The 18904-nt window shown below is 43.0% G+C and overlaps 1 protein-coding gene across 7 annotated transcripts in view; it reads left to right on the top strand.

Annotated features, from left to right (window-relative positions):
• VPS13B (vacuolar protein sorting 13 homolog B) overlaps window positions 1-18904 on the top strand; it is a 3181000-nt gene that overhangs the window by 1310988 nt on the left and 1851108 nt on the right. For 5 of the 7 annotated variants that reach the window (XM_078686965.1, XM_078686963.1, XM_078686966.1 and 2 more), the window contains exon 21: window positions 11116-11263. In XM_078686965.1, coding sequence (XP_078543091.1) covers window positions 11116-11263 — 148 coding nt within the window. Of the gene's footprint in view, window positions 1-4417; window positions 4560-11115; window positions 11264-18904 lie in introns of those variants that run through there. The other 2 variants (XM_078686964.1, XM_078686969.1) reach the window with 2 other exon arrangements.

Genomic DNA, 18904 nt, shown 5'->3' with positions numbered 1-18904 from the left:
ACCTAGACAGGTCCCCCCTCTCCTCCTGACCTGAAGCACCACCAGCGGCCTCTGGCAGATAGCGCCCCCTCCGCCGATTGCGTGGTGCGCCTCGAGCCGCCGGCGTCTGGGGGGACCCTCGGGTGGGCGGTGAGCGGGCTCCCTCCTCCGGCGCTGTAGCCCGAACTTCCGGCCGGCCTCCCGATCACTCGAGGCTGGTGATCCCAAGGCCTCACCCCTTCCTCGCTTCTGCCGCCTTCACGTGCGGCGCTGCGCTCCGCTGGCTGCACCGGACCCTTCCGCCACTCCTCACGGACCTCTGCCCACAGTCCGGGGGCCGATCTGTGCCGGCGACACCAAGCTATAAGTAGCTGTGTCGGATCGGCGCTGGAGAGGCACAGAAAAGCGTCCTACTCCGACGCCATCTTGGCCACGCCCCGATGATCAACTTTTTATTGGCTATGTGGGTGCCAAAAAAGGCTGGGCTGTTCAAAAGCGTACCATCTCTCAATGGGTTGTCCTTTGCATAATGATCAGCTACGTGTTCGCGAAAAAGGAACCTCCTGTGGGGCTACATGCTTATTCCACTAGGGCTATGGCAGCATCTACTGCATTAGCACGGGGAGTTCCCCTTCTTGACATCTGTCAAGTAACCACTTGGGCATCCTTGCACATGTTCACCAGACATTACTGCCTGGACAGCTAAGTCCGGAGAGACTGCTATTTTGCCTGCTCAGTCCTCCAGGACTTTCTGGTGTGAACTTGGTTTGTAGACCCTTTTCTGGGGTTGGTATTGCTGGGGTATCTATTCTAAAGGTAAGGAATCTATAACTAACTGTCTCTTTAAGATGAATAAGTTACTTACCTTCGGTAACAATGTCTCTGTAAGAGACATATGTTACCGCCCACCCATCATCCCTGCTCTGCGAACTAACTGCTAGGGATAGGGATTCCCTTGCAGAGCCCTAGTTGTTGCGCACCTGTGGTCAGTGTCCTTCATGGCTCTGCACTTGTGGTGTGAAAAGTCGTGTCAAAACTGACGTCAGCATGTGGGGGCGGCGTCTAAGTAAATACCGCAATGTCATCCCAGAGACCACCGATGGACGTAGAGTCAACCGATGCCACCCACCGAAGCACAGGGTTACTGCTAAGAACAATTCTCCAGATCCATTCTGACACCTGGGGGTAATTCTAAAGGTAAGGGATCTATAACTAACATATGTCTCTTACAGATACATCGTTACCGAAGGTAAGTAACTTGGAGCAACTTCTTCTGAATCCCAGGCCTGTCTTACCTGCTCGTGCCTGCTGAAGAGGGGAAGTTGAAGAAGCCAGAACAAAGATTGCAGCTACCTCTGAGTTAGGTGTTCTGATTCGGACACCAACAGGTAAGAATGAAGAGATGCTTTCGGGATGTCATGGCTCCTCAGACACCAGGAAGAGGGCCAGGGCCAACCTAATAGGGGGGACAATGTCCACGGAAGCTCATAGCGATTTCTCAGAGGGTAATTGAAATGAGGGTGTGGTCTAGCAAAACATCTATATTAAAAGCAAGTGAACGTGAATAATGAAGGAAAAACTAGGAATGCAGACCCCCCCCCTTGAATTTAGTTACATTCATTCATATTTGGATAGTTTCTGGTGGTATCTATTGCTTCAATGTCCTTATATTAAATTGGAAGTCCCTTCTGTTTAAGGACGCGCTGCTCTTTTCCACATTTATGTAACAGTCTCCATCATCAAGTCCACTCCCAATTCTGGACTTTGGCCAATGGCGGGCTTCCGTTTAAAAAAAAATTTGGTAGTTATTTTATTAGGTTGATGTTAATGCATTGCTGAGATAAAAATGTGTAGTAGAAAATGGATTTCAAATTCAATTTTTGAAAGCTTCCTTTTACAAGGTTTGAAGAAACGTTAGTCCTAAGGAGGGCTATTAGGACCCAACGCGGTCTGTATTATGAAGTCGACATGTTTCTACCCTCAGTATTCTAGACAGCTCATCTAGGGCATTGACGCAGACAATTGGACCCCTGTGTTATCAAAACTACAGTCTTAAACAAGTCACTGTATCTTATTCGACACACCATGCTATTTACGTGGTTAGGGATAGTAACTTGTGCTGAGAAAAAAGAATATGACTGCACAATGAAAAATACAGCATTTAAAATAACACTCTATCAGTACAAGTGTTATGATTCTAAGGTTTTATATTTGTCAAGTGGGTATTCCCTTATGATAACATTTACTAGCTCACACACCGCTCACGTTTGGTAAACAAAGCATGTAGTTGTGATGTATAGCCATATTTGCATGACAGGGGTATTGTCAGAAAAATGAATACAATCACTAGGCATACTTACCCATAGTAACTCCACTAAATACTCCTTGGGTGCATAGGAAGTGATTTTCTTCAGATGTGCCTTTTTTCTGTGAATCTATAACAAATGTGCTTGGATTATATATTCATTAGAACCATACTCTCTATTAGGTTAGCATATAAGTTATTAGATTTAGGCGATTGCTCTTCACTGATTCACCGTTGCCTTCTTCGTTGCCCTGAATCTTGAGCAAGCATAGTATTCAACTAGTGTAAATATAGGCAAGGAATGCCAGTTCCACAGGGACGTTTGGCCTCTATTTGCATGAGATGTTTATTCATGTGATGACGTATTGCTGTATGGTCGTGTGCAATGTAATTTCGAATATGCTCATGTAACTATTCCTCAAGTATGTAGGATTGGTGTTATACATGCTAATTGAATCATTTATGGCAACTCTTATAGCACCAACGGATAAACATTAAACATTTAGGTATTTAGAGATAGTATAGGAATTCAGTGCGCTTTGTATATATGATATTTACTTTGCCAACCACTGGGCCTAGTTAAGAAAAAAGACAAATCCCTGACTCTGGGTGTATTATGATCTTGAAGCACGTTGTAAACTTGGATATGCGACTCAGTTCCAATAATGACAAAATAGCAAGTCTCTTCGAGTATTGAGACGTCTACATGTCACATCATCATTGAGACCATGTGCATTTGTTGAAATCTTGAAAATCCAAGATTGTTCTTTTTCTAGGTGTATATGCAATGTCTGCTAAGGGTAATTGTGAGAGCTGACATACTCTTTGCGTGCCCAAAATAGTTATTTTGCCTTGTGTTTCCTTTCTAGAAAATGAGTTAATAGTTTAGTGGTTAGTTTTGCACAGCTTATGGTGCTTTTGTGTTCTTGAATCTGGAATTTTATCTTTCATTTACACTTTCATATATATATTTTGTTGCAAGGACACATTGTGTAATTCACTTTTTTGTGCTATTACATGGAATGTTTTCAATGATCCCCCATTGTCCTCCATCCTAGATCTATCAAGTTAGTTTTTTTGTTTGACTGCAAACATTGCATGCTCTGCATTTAACATGCCTCGTAATGGTGGGTGGGGAGTGGCTACTCCAGATGGTCATGCTGGTTTTTGGTGTAATGGTGTCTGTAATACTGTTTCCTATGTTGAAAACAAGCAACGGGTTAGACATGTTATTTGGGCCAATCTTTAAGATTTTCCAATGTTCGTTAATTGTGGGCAGTAGTTCGTTTGACAATGTGGAAAAAACGGTTACTCAAATTAATCAGCGATGTTGTATATTGTGATGTTTTTAAAACAGTCTCTTTGTTATTACTTCATTCATTTTGGTTTTGTAGGTCAGATTGGCTGGATTTCCTCTCTGTTGCGGTTTGATGTGATGGTCATTTTTTTGGGCAATATAAGTATTTTCATAGGAGCAGTTTCTCCTCTTTCTCTGCAACTGACCATAGGGGGATTCTCTCTTAGGATTTAGGATAGTGACTGATGAACCTCAGTAGCACATTTTTGTCTGTAGGGTTTGAGTATACATAAGTTACTAGCCTGAGTTTGTAAGTCTAAAAAGACAGGCTAGGTCTGCCCATAGTCCTGGGAATCTTTAGATATACTTTTTCACTATTTATACCACTTGTGAAACTTTCCACATCCATCTTAATCCCAGTCCATACTGTTGGTATGTTGTCAATATATGTTTTCCAAAAAGTGATGTTTTTACAATAATGGTTAAATGATTAGAGTCAGCGAAAATAATTTCAGTCAGATTCTGCTGTTTGAAGATCTGATACTGCCTTCTCAAAAGTTGAAACCTCACAAAGGTGCATGCTAGGGACAAAGGTAGACTAGACGTGGGATTACTAATACCTATATAAGAGTATTTTTACCCAGTCATGGTGGACAAAGGCTGGATTCTATGGCCCCTACACTGTCTTTCTCCATTCTTCTTTGCTGGCAAGAGTGCAGTCTAGATAATTGGAAGAGCAGGTGGGGAGATTGTAGGAAAGGATGAGTGGGAAAAGACATTGGGCACAAGTTGGATTCGAGGAACTCTAGCCTTACCTCCTCCATTCTTTCTTGCAGATCTCAGGACACAGCATCCCCTCGCTCCAGCGAATCCTCTGATTCAAAGAGACAGGACTGCATGACCCATTAGGCAAAGGGAGGTGACAGCGTATCCTTCTGAACGTTGTGTAAATAAAAGAGGTGTAATACTAGTGGCCTCCAGAGTAAAGCTGTTTGTGAAGATGGTAGCCTCAAATTATACTTTACAGTGAGCAATCGTGGACTATGAGTATGATGAACAGTGTCTAATCCTTGATTAGAAAACCTATATTTAGTTAATATGATCATTCATTTATCTGAAACTTTATTGAAAGGAAATTATTAAAATAAAATTTGCAAGGGCTCTGCGTGTGCCTTATTCTAATAGGTGCAGACTAAGCACAAATTTACAGATACAAAACAAAAATATCTACCCTCAGATAGATGTAAAAGCCATGTCCTTCCAGATTAGATGTGTTTTCTACAGTGGTCGAGAAACACATATTTTGTTTAAATACCCCTCACACACCAAAAGGGCCCTTGGTGTCATGCTTTATCATAGGGGTCTTCCTGCCCCTCGACCGGACGAGTTGTGCTGCGACCAACGACTACGCGGGAGCACTGTTGTTGTGAGACGACTATGTGTCGTGTAGGAGTGTGAGTGGAAGCGTCAGGAGTGAATGGGAAAGTAAAGTCAAAGAATACCTGGCTCGTTGGACTAAAAAACGTTAATATTCCTTTGAGCTGGTATTGTTAAAAATGGGGAAGGAGGTATGTTGCCTCAATGAGCAGTGCCTCCTATGTCTGTCAACATGTTTCAAAGCCCTTCCCTGGCTTCTTCTTCAGGACCAAAATGATCCCTTCTACACTCACTTTCTAATGTGGTGCTCGGTTGTTAGATTTATCTATGATATGGGTACGTACAAATAATGACTATGTGAAGCGCATGCCAATTAACCATGCACATTATACAATACCTAAATAGGTTTCTGACTTTATTTGATTGTCAATGAGAAAATGCCCGATGAGCCTTTTAACGGGTGGGAGGGGAGCCTGTTGTTGCAATTACTACTGGGACACTGCCCCGCCGTGTCTAGCCTCCCCGCGGCTCCTCAACTACAGGCACCCCTCCCACCCGTTAAAAGGCTCATGGGGCATTTTCTCATTGACAATCAAATAAAGTCAGATACCTATTTAGGTATTTTATAATGTGCATGGTTAATTGGCACATTATAAAATACCATAGTCATTATTTGTACATACACATATCTCCACCACTGTAGGAAACATATCTAATCTGGGAGGACATGGTTTTTACATCTATCTGAAGGTGGATCTTTTTGTTTTATATCTATAGACCAAAGGAGGACGTATCCACTTCCACTGCTCGTGTCGAGCAGTACCTTTTCACTCCCCCTTTTGTTTTTTTGATTAATAAGCACAGATTTACTTCAGGCCTGGCTCTGTTTTTATACAAAAGACATCAACATTTATATTTTCTTATATTTAGAGGAGTACAACTTTGGTAGAGTGATTCTCTCTTTGAAAGCAACCGCAAGCACACTTCTCTCAATAATTTTTTGTCCTGATAGTACATGCCAAATTCAATATATCAGCCCGAGCTGTTCATGAGAGAGCCATGGTTGTACCTAAAAATATACATTATCTTGATTATATCCCTTTTCCTCAAAACTCAGCAAAAACCTAGATCAGGGTGACAACAAAAAAGTGGGAAGGGTATGATGGTTATATTTATAAATGAAATGGTTTCACTAATTCCATGGCACCATGTTTCCAATCTAGGCTTAATGCTGAAATTCTGCCTGTCATCGTGTACAAATAAAACATGTATATAAAAGTGTTTGTGGTTTGTAGGCTATTTTTTTGTGGCTTACACTTTTCTGTACATTTTCTAGAACTTTTTACAGAGGCGTTGTCCCCTAATTATTTCAGTGTTTTCATTTGAATATCCCTATCTTAAGTCTCCATCACAATTCTTAGAATGCTGTCATATTTTTTTTTTATAAACAAATTTTATTGTGTCAAGTATCAAATACAATGCAGAGCTCTGTAACCCAGAAGACTTCTGCCACAGTATCTAATGCGAAATAATTTCATTGACATTTAGATTATATAGTTTCAGAAAAAACAAGAGAACATAAACAATATGACCCCCCTCCCGTTGCACTATTTCATCACTACTTCTCAAGCGCCACTCCAACACCCACTCCACCAAATGAAGTTTATCACTGTGTTGTTGGTCCCTCACTCGATAGGCCTGACTGATTATCCTAGGATTGAGACATTGGCAGGGGGTACCGGCTCTAGGTAGAGACCTCGATAGTCCGTCCATCGCTTCCAGATCTTTGGATGTTTTTGCGGGCATCCCCTAGCTTTAAACATTGGAATCTCCAACTCCATACAGAAGTCAAGGCCATTCTTCCATGCTGACAGCGAAGGTGGGACCACTGCTTTCCACAGCCTTGCAATGTCCCTTTTAGCCAATGTGAGCCCCAACATCATCAGATGTCTTTTGTAGATATTTCCCCCGATACCTTCCATTATGTGTAAGATTACCAACCTTGGTGAGGAGGGAAGCTCCCACCCCAATACCTCCAGGAGACAAGCCAGAACCCATCACCAGAATCTTGAGAGTGCTGTGCAATGCCAGATCATATGTATGAGAGTTCCCTCCTCCTGACCGCATCGTAAACATATCGGGGATGACACTAGGCCCACCCTCCAAAGCCTGACTCTGGTATAATACACCCGGTGTAGGTATTTAAATTGAATGAGGCATAACCGCATTGCAATCGCAGCCTCCCCAGTGGAGGCCAAGGCCTCCGTCCTGTCATCCCCATCTAATGGGCTAAGATCCACGTCCCATGCCTCTCTAAGTTTATCCAATGTGGTGGAACTATCTGTCACCAGGGACTGATACATTCTAGAGATGTTATGATCTTGTAGGTCGCCCATAAACACTTTGGCTTCAATGGTGCTAAATTCAGGAAGGACTTCAACCCCGCGATGCTGGGGAAGATGGCATGTCTAAATTGGAGGTATTTATAAAATTGGGAGAACATGTCATATTTTAAGCAATGCATAATGCAGTCAACCCAACCTTTTATGAGACAGAAGCGTATTGATTCAAAGTATCTCTATTATACCTGTCATATTTCCATATGGATACTGAATTCCTTTTTACTAGAGATGTCTGAACTATGAAAAGCTAATTCCATTCTGTAACTAAAATAACAGCAAAATATATTGCCACAATTCCACCATGAACATTTGGTCAAAGAACATAGCATGTTTTCTAAAAATATATCAGTCACCCTTGTGACATGAATTTATTAACAACACCAATAATAGAGACCTTAGAAATATCACCCAGCACCAAATCTAGAATCCTAGCTTAGAGAACCCACTGCTACAAGGAAGAATCTAAAGCTTCTGTAAAACAGAAATCACATCTATTGGAAGATAATCGGTGGAAAAATATGGCCACATTGAGGGGCACATGCATCAAGCCATTTTCTGTTCGCAAAGATGCCGATTAGCAGAATTGGCCCGCTTGTGAACCGAAAATGGCAATTTCTAATGCATCAAAGGCATGACATTCGCAATTCAGGTAATCGCAATTATTTCCGATTACCTAAATTGTGAATGCATTTAGGGAATCGCAATTTGTGATTCCCTAATGCCGATGCATGTAGCCTTTCCTAAATGCAAACTGGGCAATTTGGAAACGCCAATTACCATCAACCTCAAGTTGATGGTAATATGTGCATGCTTTGAAAAATGCACAAAAATGCACTTTCAAAGTGCCATGTATGTGTGTGCTTTACATGTGCACACTTACCTTTTTTGTGGGGTGCTTCAGGGAGGCCTTTGGTTCCCGGACACCCTTTGTTTTGCATTCACTATTTGCGATTACTAATTTGGTAATCGCAATTAGCGAATGCAATGTCATTCATTCCTATGGGCCTGCAGGCCCATAGGAATGAATGGAATCCTATTAGCTAATAGCGATTTGCAATTTCCGAATCGCTATTCGCTAATGTTAAGGAATAACACATTTTTTTGCAATTCTTACAGGCATAGGCATTTGCGATTATCAAATAATGATTGCTTTAAAAGCACTATTTGGTAATAGCAAATTGTAACTTTGATGCATGTGCCCCCGGATGCTTACTTATAGACAGTAACTTGCCTTGTATGACAAGTGGGTCTTCAAATGCAAAGCCAACTGCAGGAATAAAATAGTTCCACTAAGCATATATAATGCGAGCTCTTTTAATCTATCCCAAATGACTCATACTCCATTTGAAGGATGTTCTGATCACCCACTCCAAGCCATCATATAACAAAGCGTTCCTGTTCTTTAATGATAAAATTGCCCCATGATGATTAACATTGTCACAAGTAATAAGTCTGATATTGTTAAAACTGTCATTTTGTTATTAGGGAAATCTTCTCCAACTTTGTAGAGGGTTATCCTGTCTGTTGTGGTTTGATGTGATGATCATTTGCTTGGGCACTATAAGTCAGTTGCGGTTGGTGGTTTCCTTAGGGTAAGTGTTAGACTTCAGAGAGGTTAGATTTACTGTTTCCTTAACATTCTAAGCAGCAGGCGGGAAGCCTGGACTTCCGAGGAATTCGATTTACGATTCCACTCTAAGCAACAGTAGGGAAAGTGTTGGACTTCGAAGGGGTTAGATTTACTATTCCCACCCCACTCTAAGCAACATTAGGGAAAGTGTTTGGAGTGGTAACATTAACATTCCAAGTATTAATCTTTTTTTTTTTACAAACCATTTGAAAACATAATAACAGTATTAAATCATAATGCATAAATACAAATGAAATGCTACATAATTTAAGGAAAACATTACATTAATAAAAACAAAATTCACTTCTCTACCTGCAAACAAAAAACTCACAAAAAGCTATAAATACAACAATAATTAATTTGAGACCTTATTTAAACACAAGATATAAAATTTAAAAAATAATATATTTTACAGACATCATTAAAAACACAAATAAATTAAAAATGAATTGCCACAATATGTGAACCAACACAAAATATACATATTTATCAATTAAACATTGGGGGGAATTAATTTAAAAAATATTATAACTGCAATAACGTCCCACCCTATTCCCCTACAAATCCAACAACCCTCTACTAAAATATAAATAATTAACAAAAATGTGAAAATTAAAATAAGCATAAAAATTAAGGAAGTAATTACAATTACACAATTAAACAATTCACAAAATTAATCAATTAAATGTTTAATTTACAATGCTGAAGTAACATACATTTAAGTGAATTATAATTGAACTAACTTCCCGCCCTATTCGCCTACAAACCCAGCAACCCGCATTTATTGTATAAATTAGCAAAAATATATATAAATAAATTATACATTAAAAAATGTAAATTATATACATAAAATAACAAACAACAATGTACATAATTATTATTCAACTCAACAGTTAATTTACAATATAAAATAAGAAATGTTAAATTTAAATTAGTTATAATTGAATTAGCTTCCCACCCTATTCCCCGGAAAACCCAATAACCGGTCACTACATATGAATTACTAATTAAATGTAAAAAAAAAAAAAAACCTTTCAATTCCAATCTACATTTTAAAAACATTAATAACAATTATAATAATACAAACACCTGAAATGTATGTATTAACTAAAGCACATTATATTAATAAACAAATATTTATTACAACTGTTATGATAAATGGTATTCTTAACGATTTAAATACCCAAAAAGCAATATTCTTGCTTTTGATATTCTGTTACATGCTATTTTTGTAGTTACATTATTACTGACACAATATTAATTTCACACAATATTGTTAATCCGATATTTGTGTATTTCACCTAAGGGAAGGTTGAAATGAGTGCGTCCACATGCTCTGTTATCATGTTAGATATAATGTTACAGATATGTCTTTATTTCTCATCTTGTTACTCTATGAGAGTTAAAGAGCTTTCAGTTCAAACAAACTAAAGTTATGAGTACCAGGCTTAGCAGTCTGAAGTGACTGGGTTCAACTTCTGGTTCCACAGTAACACTTCAGTCTCTACAGCGTATTCCAGGTCGCAGTTGAATAAGCTGTCATTGGGTAGTAGGTAGACATTGGCCTGCTCTCATAAAGTCGCTTGATTGATTGACTGATTCGTCCATGCATCTCAGTTTTATTCCCAAAGTAGTGCAAGTGTTGACAGCTGTGGAAGTCCCTGCTGCTTAGCTGTTTCCTCCATCATGGGTGTAAGTACACTGGGCGGCAGCCATGCTTTTCATCTTTGGAAACATTTCCCGCACCATCTGGCCAAGCATGATTGCAGCAGTTAGAAGGTGTTTTTACATAGAGCCACGCAGAAACCATAATAATTCCATTCTCGTTAAAATAAATGGTTAAAATAATTAGGCAAAGTGAAACTGAGTTAGGACTGGGTGTACGCAAAGAGAAGCATTCACAAAAACAGTGTATTTTCCTGTTGGTACTCTAAGGATACATGGCAGCTCTTTTACATTAAAACATAACCGGAGGTGTTGAAATCAAAGCAAAGCATTTGTTTTCCTAGCCTTCCTGATAAACCTTCGCGAGACACATTTTATGATGTCATGTGTATGCTGAACATAGCTGCCTCTAACTTGCCCACAATGCACCATTTATTTTATTTCGCTGTTTCCCTTTTAGCAGCCGGTGGGAGCTGTTCCTCTTGTTATGCCAGTAACTAGAAAAAAAGAGGATGAGGTGTCAGTTGGAAGTGCGCCTTTGGCAAGGCAGCCGTCAAATCAGGCCTCCGAATACGCCAGCAGCCCTGTCAAAACAAAAACTGTTACAGGTACGTTCTCTTCTTTAATTGAACCTAAAAAAACAAATTTCAGTGGAGATCAGCTGTGCAAACACCCTGGCACACCTTTCAGTCTTGAATAAATATTACCTCTGAGAGAGATTTATTTAATTTAAAATTTCTATAATTTGTAATCATCAGGATTTCTTTTAAATTTCATTTAAAGCGTGTACTGATTCCCCTTTGGCCCTGCAGCCGTATTGCCGACTGAACCTGTTAGCAAAGCACAAGGGTTCACAACTTCCTTTCCTGATTGGAATGAATGAAACTGCAAAAGGCCCGAGAGTGTGAGTTTGGCAGAGTGTAAATGGAGTGACCTGGAGAATGCAGTGTCTTTCACAAGCACACACACGTTTTCTTTTAAATAGTATGACTTCAAACCCCGGATATCAGCAGGTGCTGGTTTAGTCCAGTGAGGAGAAACAGAGAGCTTGTGATGAGTAGTGTGAGAGTCAGGAGGGAAAGAGAGCCTGGTATGAATAGCATTGCAGAGTGACCGGAGGAAGCAGAGAGAGAGCTCTGAAAGGAAGGCGAGAAGTGGCGAGCCTTGGATGAGTAGAGACACATAGTGAGGAAAACAAGTTAGCGATCCTAGTTTGAAAAGCATGACTGAGTGAGGGGATGAAGGAAATGAGGGCGTGGGAGAGGAGGATAAGAGGAAGTATTTGCTGAAAAGGGTGACAGTCAGAAAGAGGCAGAGAGCCTGTGAGGAGTAGAGGGGAGAAGCAGAGAGCGTGGTCTTATTGGACGGTTTGGAAGTGTTGAAGACACAGAGAGCATGTGCTGAATAAAATGATAGAGACCGAGGACAAGGACTGCACCTCTTATGACTGGAGGTGGAGCAGGGCCCTGTGAGAAATGGCATGACAGTGAGGGAAAAAAGCAGAAAACGTGGTAAATGGATGGACAGCGTGCAGGTAGAGGAAGAGAATGTATGATGATGGAGGGCCAGAATGATGAGGTGAGAAAGACAGCAGTGACCTGAATGTGTCTTACTTTCGTGCCATTGGTGTAGACACCTACGTTTTAGATTGAACAATTTTCCCAGCCTTGAATTCTGTTACACATCTGCGTGACCTAAAAGGCATCAAAGACCATTGTCCATGTTGCCCAGTTGTATTACAATGGTATGTTCCAGAAATGGCTTTGTGGCATGCTTCACAATACAGCGTGTCCTTTGACATGGTGGTAGGCCCTTTGTCCCATTTTGTCACTAAGCTGTCACAAGGGTAGCTACCTTTCTAATAAGACCACGTTGAATGTATCTACTGTTAAGCAGCTGCCTCAACCCTAGCAAGTGTTAACCAAGAAATTGGGTGGAAATCAATAGGAGTAATTTTTGCACCTTAAAGCCCACTTGGATGCACTGTGCCTCAACTTGTTTGATTATTCTCCATTATCACATTACATCCACCGCCAGTTAGTGGGAAATGCATCATTCTACTTCACTTTCTGACACTGTGGAAGTATGTTGTTCTTTATAGCCATCTTGGAGACCCTCAGACCTAGTCCTCATTTCCCTGTTCTTGAAACTGAATGCTCACAGGTGTTTTGGGTTCGTTTTTATGCCTTGTAGGTGTTGTCAACAACATATACTGCTTTCACCAAGTTTAATGGTATACAGTACATCAACCTAAGAATGGTCAAATGCTGGGTTGCTCCTGTTGATATTTCAGCTCTTGTTTAGGTACAAGTGGTTAACTCACTGAGTTTTTTTGTTGACTTATAGTTGTGAGCATTACAAACAATAAGAACTGGCAAATAGTAGCCTCTACTGCTTATCTGTATGCGCCAACAAATGTGCCTGTTTTGCAGTATGTCTTGTACAATTATGTAACTGTTTTCCAAACATGTTGAATTGAACACCTTTTCCTGTGTGATGCAGTTTGTTACATTTGTTTTGGTATTACCCTTGACAGAACATCTATAAAGCAAATTCAACACACAGAAAAAATACAAATCTGTTTTTTCATTCCCATTTGAAATTGATCCATAAAGCATGCTCAAAAGCGTAAATCAGAGGTCTTCAAACGTTTTTACTCTGGGCCCCCCTTAAGCAAAATGTTTTGAGGTGAGGCCCTCCTCCAAAACTTTATTGTAAGGATTCGGGGAGCGGGAGGGACATGGCTGCGTGCAGGGAGCGGGCTTATGAGATGATATCAGGAATACTTTTTCTATAGCTTATGAATCACACTAAATATGAGACTTATAAAACAGCAAATGCATCAAACTAAAACAGATATCCCAAACAAACTGCTTCCCATTATTAGGGTGTTGTGAGCCCCTCACACTCTTTGACCCCAATGCTGGTCAAAGAGTGTGCACTAATGATAACTGCAGCCCTGTGTAGCAGGCTATCTCCCCTGCATCTTTTACCTCGTCCCCACCATGACTGATCTTCACCTTGGTCCTAATGCTTGAAAGGAAAATAAGGTCTGATGCCCCTTTTTTAAAGGTAGACAGTCATAACTGTGATGCAGTAGGCCTCTTAAATCCTTGGACCCCAGTTTTGCTGAATCTGCTTCCTTAATGATAACCAGCAGTTGCCACTTACACACCTGGTAGCAGTACCAGCTTCACTAATCAATGTCCCTTTAATAAATAAAAACACATATTGTCCCCTTCTTTGGGGTATCTCTCTGAAGAAGCTGTCTCTGGCCATTTGTAAACATAAAAATGAGTCCCCATACAGTGCTCCCTATTCTGGGCCTTCTCTTTGACAATATCTATGAATCTCGCTCCTTTCGTCTTTTTTCTAGACCATTACTGTGAGGCCCCAGGGATCAAGAGGATTAGGGCTCCGGAGTTGAATGCAACCCTGCTGGCCTTCCACCTGCCAACCCATGGACTCAGCTTTCACACAAAAACACTGCCCCTGAATGGTTAATACTGACTTTGAGGTGTCTTAGCCTGAAATTGAAGGGTGTGGTGGTAGTGCAGAAAGTTAAAAAGAAACCAGCCTTCCTACCAGCCATTAATTGATTGAATGACTTAAAGCCAGCACCATTGGAACTATGGGTTTCTGCAGCAGCAGTGTTTTCCACATAATGATCAGTTTACTGCATTTGCTACATAATCAGAAGATTTCAACAACAAAAAACCTGATTCTAGCTGAAACGGATCAAAAGTTACTTAAAGCGTGACAAAGTGTTCCGGAGCAGTGGAAGGCCCTTTGCCAAGATTGACTGGTAATCTTGTAGTTGGTTACTGCTGTATTTGGTTGTTAAACTGGTACTGAGGTGAAATATTTCCCCTGACAGCGTTACCTTGAGTTAAAATGACAAAATAATGAAGTAATGCTAACCACAAAATGTGGTGCATCGTGCCGCATAATTTACCTTTTCTTGCTGGATGATTTAGTCAAACCTGCCGCATAATGTGGTCCTCTTCTGCTGAATAATTCCAGTTGCTCTGCTTAAAGCTTCATGGTGGCAAATATTTATTCTTTTTGAGATGTCATGCAAGGGTGTTATCAGCTGAGATCTGGAATAGTGGAGACACTTACAAACATTTCTGCATTAGATACAGTTTAATTGAGTATATTTTGAAAGAACTTGTTTTATCTCAATCTCTGCATGATTTTGCAGCATTCTAGCATAGAGTATATATATACTGTTTTAAAATAATAACTTACATATTTACAGTGCTTTCTGCCACAGGCTGGGACCTGATAGCACTATACAACTTCCTGGAAAGCCTGGGGGAAGCACTCAGCAACCTCACTCTCAAATTTGCTAATTTTACCTTATTAGGTGACTTAAATCTACATCTTGACGAGGCTAAGGACACTAACGCAGTATGGCTAAAAGATCTAGCCAGTGTCCTGGGACTCACAATACTTACTAAAGAGCCCACACACGAAGCGGGCCATATCTTAGACTGCATCTGCACCAATACTCACTCCTCGCTTCCAAGCAGAGTGGTCGCTCCCCTGCTGCTGCGTCCTCGTTGCAGAAGGCATACCACAAGATTTGCAGTACTTTTTGGCATTTATATTCTGCTTTACGTTCTGATTGCCGCTGCGCGCTGTGTGTGGCGATTTGGCCCATTTGCATAGTTGATTAGCTATCTGCTACAATTGTTGCACTGCCGGCGTAACTCTAGCTGCAGATTTAATCCCTGATTGTTTGCGTGTGCTCAGAATCGCCGCTTTGCCTATTGTCTTTGTCAATTGACAGCATTTCTCAGCATTTGTGTTTTTCACCCCAAGCGCTCTCTCCGTCCTGACCCCTCCGCCTCCATTTTGTGATTGTTGACCTCCTCCTCAGCCCGACCCGCCTCCCAGCTGAACCGCCCTCCCACAGTAAACAAACAGCGCTCCATTGCCTGAAAGCGCCGTGACTCACTCCTCGCTTCCAAGCAGAGTGGTCGCTCCCCTGCTGCTGCGGTCTCGTTGCAGAAGGCATACCACAAGATTTGCAGTACTTTTTGGCATTTATATTCTGCTTTACGTTCTGATTGCCGCTGCGCGCTGTGTGTGGCGATTTGGCCCATTTGCATAGTTGATTAGCTATCTGCTACAATTGTTGCACTGCCGGCGTAACTCTAGCTGCAGATTTAATCCCTGATTGGTTGCGTGTGCTCAGAATCGCCGCTTTGCCTATTGTCTTTGTCAATTGACAGCATTTCTCAGCATTTGTGTTTTTCACCCCAAGCGCTCTCTCCGTCCTGACCCCTCCGCCTCCATTTTGTGATTGTTGACCTCCTCCTCAGCCCGACCCGCCTCCCAGCTGAACCGCCCTCCCACAGTAAACAAACAGCGCTCCATTGCCTGAAAGCGCCGTGACTCACTCCTCGCTTCCAAGCAGAGTGGTCGCTCCCCTGCTGCTGCGTCCTCGTTGCAGAAGGCATACCACAAGATTTGCAGTACTTTTTGGCATTTATATTCTGCTTTACGTTCTGATTGCCGCTGCGCGCTGTGTGTGGCGATTTGGCCCATTTGCATAGTTGATTAGCTATCTGCTACAATTGTTGCACTGCCGGCGTAACTCTAGCTGCAGATTTAATCCCTGATTGGTTGCGTGTGCTCAGAATCGCCGCTTTGCCTATTGTCTTTGTCAATTGACAGCATTTCTCAGCATTTGTGTTTTTCACCCCAAGCGCTCTCTCCGTCCTGACCCCTCCGCCTCCATTTTGTGATTGTTGACCTCCTCCTCAGCCCGACCCGCCTCCCAGCTGAACCGCCCTCCCACAGTAAACAAACAGCGCTCCATTGCCTGAAAGCGCCGTGACTCACTCCTCGCTTCCAAGCAGAGTGGTCGCTCCCCTGCTGCTGCGTCCTCGTTGCAGAAGGCATACCACAAGATTTGCAGTACTTTTTGGCATTTATATTCTGCTTTACGTTCTGATTGCCGCTCCGCGCTGTGTGTGGCGATTTGGCCCATTTGCATAGTTGATTAGCTATCTGCTACAATTGTTGCACTGCCGGCGTAACTCTAGCTGCAGATTTAATCCCTGATTGGTTGCGTGTGCTCAGAATCGCCGCTTTGCCTATTGTCTTTGTCAATTGACAGCATTTCTCAGCATTTGTGTTTTTCACCCCAAGCGCTCTCTCCGTCCTGACCCCTCTGCCTCCATTTTGTGATTGTTGACCTCCTCCTCAGCCCGACCCGCCTCCCAGCTGAACCGCCCTCGCCCCTCCCCCTCCTCTGTCCATTAATGTCAGATGGTCCCACGCGCAGCGTCCACGCGCTTCGGACACGCCGAAGGTGCGCCAAAGGTAAGCCCGTCTACGCCCGTCCGCGCCTGGACCGCGCCCAGCACCATACCCCCTGTCCCTCGCGCTGCCCAGCCCTCCCGCATTACCTACGATGCCGCCACCCTCCTAGCCCTTAACCCCGGTCGCGCCCCCAACTGCGTCCAAGCCGCTCCTGGACACACCCATGGCCCTTTCTCCTGCTACTCCTGCAAATTCAGCGGCACCGACAACATCTCTGCTACGACCACACCACAGATTCCCGACCCCAACCACCTACAATGCATCCTTCTCAACACCAGATCGATCCACAGGCATGCCATTGACCTATGGAATCTACTAGACACCATTTCTCCGGACATCGCCTTCCTTACGGAAACATGGATGAATGCCTCCTCCGCTCCAGACATCACAATTGCCATTCCTGAAGACTATAAGATCACCCGCAAAGACCGTACCAGCCACACAGGAGGAGGAATCGCTATCGTCCATAAGAAATCTATCCGCATCTCAACCAGCTCTGACGTCAATCTCGCTAACTCTGAACACCTTCACTTCCAGATCCACATCGATCCCAAAACAACACTCAGAGGCACTCTCCTCTACAGACCACCAGGACCCCGCGCAAAATTCAGTGAGGACATCACGGACTTCATCACCCCACACGCACTCCCCTCCAAAGATTACATCCTTCTGGGAGACCTCAACTTTCACCTTGAAAAGACCAACGACCGCAACACCACCACCCTCTTGGACAACCTCGCCAACCTCGGGCTTAAACAACTAGTCACTTCCCCCACCCACATCGCAGGTCACACACTCGACCCCATCTTCACATCCAGCAACCATGTCTCCTTCAGCCACACTACGGATCTCCTCTGGACCGACCACAGCTGTGTCCACTTCATCTACAACAAGCCGAAACCCATCAACCACTCCCAACCTACCCTGCAAAGAAACTGGAACAAAATCACCACGGACCAAATCTCCGAATCGCTCCTTCGAAACTCCCCAGCCCTCTCTTCCAACGCCAACGATGCCGCCGCCAACCTCACCCTATGGTTATCCAACACCGCCGACACCTTAGCACCACTGAAAAAACGTCAAAGCAAACCTGGCAGCAAGAAAGCCTCATGGTTCAACGATGATCTCAAGAAGTCCAAGAAACTCTGCCGCTCCCTTGAAAAGGCCTGGAAAAAAGACCCAACCACCAGCACCAAGGACGCCTTCAAAAGCGCCACCCGCTCTCACCACCAACTGATCCGAAAAGCCAAGAAAACAGCATTCAAGGATCGACTTGACAACAACGCCCACAACAGCAAGGAACTTTTCAACATCGTCAAGGAATTTTCCAATCCCTCGGCCAACTCCAACGACATCACACCCTCTCAATCCCTCTGCGACTCCCTAGCCTCTTTTTTCCACAACAAGATTGCAGACATCCACAACAGCTTTGACAACCAACCCGGAAACCAACCCACCCTACCATCTGCTGACCATCTTCCCCCCGTGAACACCCTTAACGCTTGGAACCCAATCTCCACTGAGGACACCATCCGCCTGATGAATTCCATCCACTCAGGATCCCCCACAGACCCATGCCCTCACCACATCTTCAACAAAGCAGACTCCGTCATCGCACCACACCTCTGAGACGTCATCAACTGCTCCTTCAACTCCGCCACCTTCCCAGAAGACTGGAAACACGCTGAACTCACCGCCCTTCTGAAAAAACCAACAGCGGACCCCACCGAACTCAAAAATTACCGCCCCATCTCGCTTCTTCCATTCCCGGCCAAAGTCATCGAGAAAGCCGTCAACAACCAACTCGCCGCTTTCCTCGAAGCCAACAAATCCCTCGACCCCTCACAATCTGGCTTCCGAGCAAAACATAGCACTGAGACCGCCCTCATCGCAGCAACAGACGACATTCGAAC

The sequence above is a fragment of the Lissotriton helveticus genome, chromosome 4_1 (genome assembly GCF_964261635.1).
Source record: "Lissotriton helveticus chromosome 4_1, aLisHel1.1, whole genome shotgun sequence".
Taxonomy (NCBI): Eukaryota; Metazoa; Chordata; class Amphibia; order Caudata; family Salamandridae; genus Lissotriton; species Lissotriton helveticus.
This window is presented reverse-complemented; position numbering and strand designations above follow the sequence as displayed.